The sequence below is a fragment of the Quercus robur genome, chromosome 1 (assembly GCF_932294415.1).
Source record: "Quercus robur chromosome 1, dhQueRobu3.1, whole genome shotgun sequence".
Lineage (NCBI taxonomy): Eukaryota > Viridiplantae > Streptophyta > Magnoliopsida > Fagales > Fagaceae > Quercus > Quercus robur.
In genome coordinates, this window is record NC_065534.1 from 3,835,497 (window position 1) to 3,843,795 (window position 8,299).

The following is an 8,299-nucleotide window of genomic DNA, read 5'->3' on the forward strand; positions in this document are numbered from 1 at the left end:
AAATAATGGGAATGTAGTAATATACTCACTTTTTTCAACATGGAATTAATCAATTTTCATTAGAAATAAAATTTTAACTACTCTATTTAGCATAAAATGGAAAGAATGCTTGATTCCTTATGCCTAGGTTTAAGACATCGCTTCACATTCTGGTAAGTTTTCAAGATTATCAACATGATTGGTGGCCTAGTGGCTGGGCCTTGGGCTAACAAGACTTCGCTATGTGGAGTCTTTTGGGTTTGAGTCATCCCTTTCCCACTAACGATATATTGGTGCTCCTTATAATTTATCAAAATGAGGTCTTAGTTTAGGAGTGATTAAAGGCGATTATGGTTATGGTTATGTTCAGGTAGGGAAGTTATATTGGTTATCCTTTTTGACCATTTTTTTTAACAAAAAAAATGTTTTTAAAGACTTATTGGAAAATTATAGAATATTTTATTTATTTATTTTTTTATACAAGATAGAATTTCTATTTTAACCTAACCTAATCTAAGTGTATATGTATGTGAAGCTCCTCCTGAAAACTTGAACCCCGGCCCTTGCCCCCACACCCCACAAGTATTCCTAAAGTATTATAGAATACTTTAGGAATATAAGAAATGCTTAATTTTTCTTTTTACATAATAGTAAGTTTCACTAATTAATATGAGACAAGTTTGACTCTAAACATGTTTGAATTTATCTTGCTCTAAGTTATTATGTAGTTCTTCTAAAAAAGAAGAAGTTTTTATTATGTAGTAAACTAGTAGTCAAAAAGATCATTTATGTGTAGTTTTAGTCATGTATCTTTTTAAATAGTCATGTAACTTGTTTAAACAAGGGCAATTTGAAATCAAGTCACGTTTTTAATTATATTGGGTGAAAAAATATTAGCTTTTAAATAATAAAGTCCGAGTTAACAATTTTAGGAAACTTCTAATATTACTTTTATGGAAAATAGGAATATAAAAAATTATTAAAAAATCAATTATTTTTAATTCTTACATGTCATTAGGGCTGTCTAAGGACTCGCGGGACCCGACTCACCTGCTGTCCCCGACCAGCCACCGACTAAACCAATTGCTTCGATAATCGGCGACAGATTTCGTTCTCCAAAAACCGAGATCGACGGGTCGGGTATTAGATCTCCTCCTCTCAAATTCGAGAAACTCGAACTGACCGACTTAGTTGTGTTTTCCGGTGAAACTGAGATTTTTTCGGGAAGATCTAGCTAGATCTGGCGAGATTTCGCTAGATTTAACCGAGATCTTACCAAAAATGGTCAACATCTCACTAGATTTGGCGAGATCTCGTTGGATTTAGGCCATTTTGCAATTTTTTTCTCACCGGAGTTTGGACCTTTTTCATCTTTTCTAGCCCAACTATTGCTGTTTTCTGGATCCTCAACCTCGACCGATCTGCCCGACATTTGTTAAAACTCCAACTAGCCCAATCTAATTCTCCTCCCAGTTGGCGGCAGGTTGATGATGGTTACACCCGATCAGTTCGGGTTGAGCCTAAATCTGATCTGATCCGAACCTCGAACAGCCCTACATGCCATGAACCAATCACATTTATTACACTGAGAGAATATTCCATAATTATTTTTTATTAAAAAAAGAAAAAGGTAGAGATTAGGACGGTGCCCTGCCACGTCATCACGGGCCCACTTCAAGACTAAGCTGACTCCCCACCTCTCCAGATCCGAAAACAAGTCCACTCCAAAAAAAAAAGAACGCCAAATCCAACTGGCACAGCCCAAATCTTTCTCAACTCTTCATCTTCTTCCTCTCAATCCCTCAAAACCCTAATTCCAATCTCTCTCTCTCTCTTCAATGGAAGCTTCCGTGGACCGCAGAAAGCAGCCCCACGCTCCGACCGCCGGAAACGGAAACGCTAACGGCGTCGCATCGGCGGCGGAGGAGGAGGAGGGGGAGTTGGAGGAGGAGGAGGAGGAGGAGAAGCTGAGGCTGAGACTACGAGCGAACGAGAATCACAAGCCGGAGAGCTACGAGGACTTGCAAATGCAACTGGAGTTTAGCCCTCTGCTCTTCAGCTCGCTCGAGCAGTACTTGCCTTTCAACATGCTCCACGTCTCGCGCGAACTCAAGCTCCAGTACATGCGCCATATTCTCCTCCGTTACTCTCCCGAAGGCGAACGCGCTCGTGTAAGTGTGTAACACTTTCTTGTTGTTGTTGTTGTTGTTTGGTTGCTAAGAAAATGAAGGAAACGAAGAGAAAGTGAGAAGTTTTGAAAATCAAATGTTTTGTCCTTTTGTTATCATCACACATGAAAAAAATACGCACTTTATCTAGAAAAAAGAAACGTGAAAGTGTCACACTTTCTTCTTCTTTTTCTTCAGCTTTTAATTATTTTCAAAAAATCTGCTTCGCTTTTTGTTTGGTTGCTAAGAAAATGTAGGAAACGAAGAGAAAGTGAAGAACTTTAAACGCAAATGTTTTGTTCTATGTGTTATCACACATGAAAGTAGTATGCACTTATAAAAACGAAAAAAAGACACGTAAAAATGGAAAATGTGTTGGTTTTGATTGTTATTATTGTTACTATTTTGGATTAATTTTTTGTTTCAATTTTTTGTTTCGATATTGGATCGTGTTGTAAAGGTAGTCGAAGAATTTGGAATTAATTCATTTCTGTAGAGCTGTTATTGCTTTGTTAGGTTGAGAAATTAAGGATATTTGTTTGGAAATTTTTGTCCAGTGCAAGCAATCTTTCTTCATTTGTTGGGTTATCCTTATTTTCATGTTTAGTGTTGACTCATAGACTCATAGTCATTGTTTTTCTTTTTCTTTATTTTCTGCCCGCAAATTTCTTTGAGAATTGTCTTGCATCACTATGGTTATTTAATTTTACATGCCGCCTTCATACATAAAGTTTTCCCAGCTTGTTGTCATTCAACATTTCAAGGTACTTTCCCTTGTCCCTCCTCAATCCTCATATGGATAAAATTTTTGTGTCAGTGGTTAGAAAGTTTAAATAATTAAATTCACAATTTTTGAACAGCTTAAGCTTTTGGAATTAGTGGTAATTTATCATGTTATCAGATCAGATGGTTCTGAGTTTGAGCATGTCTCCAATCTACCTCCCAATTACAACAACAACAACAAAGTCTTAGATCCAAAAATTTCGGGTCGGCTATGGATCCTTACCAGTTTAGTTAGGGTCAGCCGTATCTATTATTTTCCTCCATTCTTATCAATCTACTTTCCATTTAAAAAAAAAAAAAATTAAAATCTAATGTGTTGGCCCCATTAATTAAGGGGGAATTGGGGGGCCACATGTGAAAGTGAGTGTTAGCATAATGGTCAAATGATTAAGGGTCCGTTTGGGAATAACTTATTTAACTGAAACTGAAAAATTTTTGTTGAAAAAGTATGCTTGTACCTTGAAAACAAATTTGAAAATGTGAAAATGCGGGAAAAAATGAAGTTTTAAAAAGCTGTATATAAAGCTAAAAAAAAACTAAAAGTTAAAAGCTGAGCTTTATAAGCTCATGCCAAACACACTCTAAATTCGCCTTTTCCTAACAATTCAATTTTCTGGGACAAGTATCATTGGCAACATTTTTTTTTCCCTGATTTTTACTATTCTTTGTTCATTGGACAAACTGTTGTTCACAGTTTCCCGTGTTTTATGTAACAGGTTAAAAGGCATAAAGAATACAGGCAGAAGATAATATTAAACTATCAGGTGTGTTTTGTGGTGACTTTTGCTTGGGGTATCTCCTCAAAACTAGTGCAATAATATTGTTTATTTACTTTTTGTGGGATAAATCTATTAAATCATGATTAGACCCTTTGTGGGTGTCATAGAGGAAATGTGAATTGCATTTTGTTGATGCTTATATTTTCAATTGTTTGGAGTTTACTTTTTGCTTATGGCATAAATGCTAATCATCCTAATAACTTACAGCCCCCCCCCCCCCCCCCCCCCTGTTTTCTCTCTCTCATTTGTTTTTTTTTTTGCAGCCTCTCCATAGGGAGCTATATACTCATGAGGCAAACTTCTTTGTCCCCTCATTTCTTAAAGCAATCGCTGAAAATACAGAGGAGAGTTTTAGAAGTATAATGGTTGAGCCCTCTCCTGGAATTTATACATTTGAAATGCTTCAGCCACGCTTCTGTGAATTGTTGTTATCTGAGGTATCATCAGCCTTTCTTCATGTCTTCTGCATGAAAGATTTGGATTTTTTTCTTTCATATAGTTTTTTTATTTTATGTTTTCTTATCAGGTTCTGATTGCTTAGGTGGAAAATTTTGAAAGATGGGTCCATGAGAAAAAATTCAGAATCATGCGACCTAACACAATGAACAGATATGGTGCTGTTCTTGATGACTTTGGATTTGAAACCATGCTTGAAAAGTTAATGGAGGGCTTTATATGTCCTATATCCAGAGGTATATGTTTCTATCTGTCATGAGATTCTTCCTGGAAACTTAGACATAGGATAGATGGATCAGCATTATGGTTTAGACTCATCTTTTTGTGGTTTGTATTTGTAGTTTTCTTTCCAGAAGTTGGTGGATCCACTCTGGATTCTCATCATGGTTTTGTTGTTGAATACGGAGTGAATAGAGATGTTGAGCTTGGTAGGTTCTTACCTTAACCTTCTTTATTTTTCTTACCAGTTTTTGTCAATTAAAATATTGTCCAACTTATTGCATGCACATCTTGTGTGATCTGATCTGAAAAAACTGTTACTATTAGTTCCATTCTCAAACGTGTTTAACCCATTTCTACTTCTATCTCTTAGCACTCCAATATGCAAGGTTTTATTGCTGTCCAGCATTTGGCCAATAATACCCGTTGGTTGGTGTTCACTATGTGCATGCTCCCCTTCTCACTTAAACCTCCCTATGTCTCATGTTCAATTAACCGTTGTTATCTAGCTAGGGAGGGGGGGGGGGGGGCATATACCTGTATTCCATCCTACATTATAATGAAGAGACTAATATATACCGAGTCTAACTCTTGAAGCCATTTTGAGAGTTCTTGATTGATCCCAAATTGATCAAAGGATTAATTTTGCTTCTGGAACATCTAACTCCTCTTTCTTTTATATTTGACTTCATATAACTATCCCTCATTTTCTCCCACAGTTTTACTTTTAAGGTTTAGCACCATTAGATTTGCCTTCTCTCTCAATTTTTTAGTTTGCTGCATTTCTTATGACTGATACAAAGTGTAAATTTATGGTTACTTGTAATAAATTTTTTTCCTTTATTAATTTCTTCTATTTCTTGGTATTTGTGCCTCACTTTCTCAAACTCTGGTTATTTGGTTAGTAGCTTCATAAGATTTTATGAAATTTGGGCTGCTTAATTTTATGTAGGTTTCCATGTGGATGACTCAGAAGTCACATTGAATGTTTGCTTGGGTAAGCAATTTTCTGGTGGAGATTTGTTCTTCCGTGGTGTTAGATGTGATGAACATGTACACTCAGAGTCCCAACCAGAGGTATAGTAACCTTAATATCGTTTCTTTGAGTCCAACGACGTCTGGAAGCAGTGCTTATCATTGATTCACTAACCAACCGGTCATATTTTAATTAATTCTTCAACTTTAAAACTTGCATATTCTTTCTAAAATCATATTTAATCATTATAAAATTCAAAAGAAAGTTTTCAATTCTACTGAGTTTCAAAACAGGCCCATTAAATTCCAAAAAAGAAAAGAAATGACCCATTAAAGGTCATTGATGCTTCTACTCCTTTTTTATATATTTATTTTTTACCTGCACTTCAGGGCTAATAGTTTACTGTGGTAGGCATTAATGTGACTCACTAGCTGGTCCTTTACTACTCTTTATTCTATTCTAAATTAGGAGATTAATGAAGAGGAAAACAAACTAATAATTGATGAACAGTGGAATTTCCTGTTTCTTTCCATTATTAGTTATGCCCAACGTGGAAACTTTTGTTATATTTCTTAATCTGGATATTTTGTTAGTTATTTTAGGTTATCATTTCTTATTTTTCCGTAGTCTTACTTGTTGCTTTCCCCCTAAATGGTAATTTGTAGGAAATCATAGATTACTCCCATGTTCCTGGGCATGCTGTTCTTCATCGTGGTCGCCATCGGCATGGTGCTAGAGCCACAACATCTGGGCAGAGGGTCAACTTACTTTTGTGGTGTAGAAGGTACCTTTTCCTTTGTGTTTACTTCCTTAAAAATTTGCAAGAAGCCTAGTCCAAGGTGTGATATCAGCATCACTTTGCTCCCCTATATGAAAAGAATACCACTTCAAATACTACTTTCCAATTTGTTCATGGTCTGAATATTAGCATTAGCTGGGGAAATAGAATATGAGAAGATTTTGAATTTAATATTTTGGGGACACTAACATTACAGTTATATTTAAAATATTTGGTAAGAAAGAAAGGACTATATCAGAAATCTCAGTGTATTAAACTTGGAATTGTTGATTGGGGGTGTTGCTACACTACTGTAATTGTATCATATTTTTCTGCTGCTGCTCTGATATTTCTTTCTTTGTATAGTTATTATGTTTTGGGAGAGGAGGCTGATCCTTATTTATTTTTTATAAGTAATAAAAATATATTATTAAAAGAAGAAAAAGTGTCACCTGAGTATGCAGGGAGTATACATCAGGGACAGTACAAATCAAGAGCATAAAGTACAAAAATCCAAAAGCCCATGAACAGAAAATAAATCCTGGACTGAAATGAAAGAATGACGTCCTAACACTGCAACCCAATCCAGAAGAGCTTGAAAAAGAAAAGTTTGACATCTGAAACTGTTTTCTCCAAGTTTTCAAAATGCCGGTTATTCCAGGAGAGGAGGCTGATCCTTGAACAACTGGATTTCTTTCTTTTCAGTTACTTTTCTGAATGAACTGTCTCTGCATTCTGATATGAATTGTCTCTCTATTTTTTTTTAATACATTCTAACACACCATGAACCTGGAGTCTACTAAACTTTTTTGGCTATTTGGAGCCTTATGTCCTCACATAATTGGTTCGTGACACCACTGCTAGTTTTTGCAAAATCAAATTCTTCTCCAAACAACTTATTTGCTTATAATACCATAGTTTTTGCTTGTCAGTGGTTTATGTTTGCTTGTATGATTTACTTTTATGTTTTTATCTTCATTAAACTGGGTACTGATTCTGATTTTTTCATATTTAGCAGTACTTGTATAATGTTTTGATATCTTGTGTATACATGCTTTAACTCTTGTGGAAGCAAAATGAAATGAATTTCTCACTCATTATCTAATGCAAGGTTGTTGTTTCTTCTTATTCTTCTTTTAATTATTATTTAATAATGGAGACTAACATCAATTTGTATAATGATGAATGTTTCTACTTTTTGCAATATGCATTTCTTGGCTGGTCATTGTGTAGTGTAGTAGTAACTGCGAGTTGCAATAATATGTTTGTCAAGAAGGAAAGTATGAGAACCTTCTTGTTTGATGCATGGATTTCTACTTTTTCAATATGCATTTCTTTGCTAGTCATTGTTTAGTGTTAACATGCAAGTTGCAATAGTCCGTCGAGAAGGAAAAGTAAGAGAACCTTGACATTGAAATACTATCATTTAAGTGTACCATAACAATTAGATTTGTGAAGCTTTTCTATGTATCCTTACGGGGGATGTCCATGTTATGTTGGGTTTTTAATATGCTCCATTGGCCCGATTTTCCAAGCAGAATCATAAATTAATGCAATGGTTGCAGTTTATCATGTAGTGCTGTTTACTAATTTGGTCAATTTGTATGCACAATCTTTACTGTAGTTCGGTCTTCAGAGAGCTGAAAAAATACCAGAAAGATTTCTCTAAATGGTGTGGAGAGTGTCAACGTGAGAAGAAAGAAAGGCAGCGTCTGGCAGTTGGTGCAACCAAACTGGTATGGTACATCTGATATATATGGAAAAAGGTTATTAGGAGGATCTAATTATATACCATTTATTGATTGATCTCGTTGGTTTTGATTTGTAGGAATTATTCAAGAGGTTACAGAAACCCACTTCATGAGCTATTTCACATGCAAGTCATACTCTGAAGTTGTAAATTTGCAGAATCTCATCCTCATCAACACTTGGTTATACGTATATTTTGCATTATTGCATAGGCTTTTGTTGGTAATATATTAGGGGTAATTGGTGTATTTCTGCGCCTTGGTAATTGGTAGCATGGAAAATCTCCTTTCCTTAGTCCTTTGTTGATAACATGAGGTAGCTTAATTGCAATGTCTCATTATCAGCCAACAATGAAATATATCAAATCATAGTCGATGTACCGCAAGTACATCGTGCTAGTATTTTCTAGTTA

At 35.3% G+C, this 8,299-nt stretch overlaps 1 protein-coding gene across 1 annotated transcript; it reads left to right on the forward strand.

The window, feature by feature from the left end:
- Positions 1-1,702: 1,702 nt before the first annotated feature.
- On the forward strand, positions 1,703-8,299 carry LOC126716713 (2-oxoglutarate and iron-dependent oxygenase domain-containing protein CP2-like). Its single transcript, XM_050417659.1, has 9 exons — positions 1,703-2,150; positions 3,647-3,694; positions 3,973-4,146; positions 4,251-4,401; positions 4,507-4,593; positions 5,337-5,461; positions 6,026-6,144; positions 7,763-7,874; positions 7,967-8,299. The coding sequence occupies exons 1-9, from the start codon at positions 1,818-1,820 to the stop codon at positions 8,000-8,002; spliced, it is 1,185 nt and encodes a 394-aa protein (XP_050273616.1). The 5' UTR covers positions 1,703-1,817; the 3' UTR covers positions 8,003-8,299.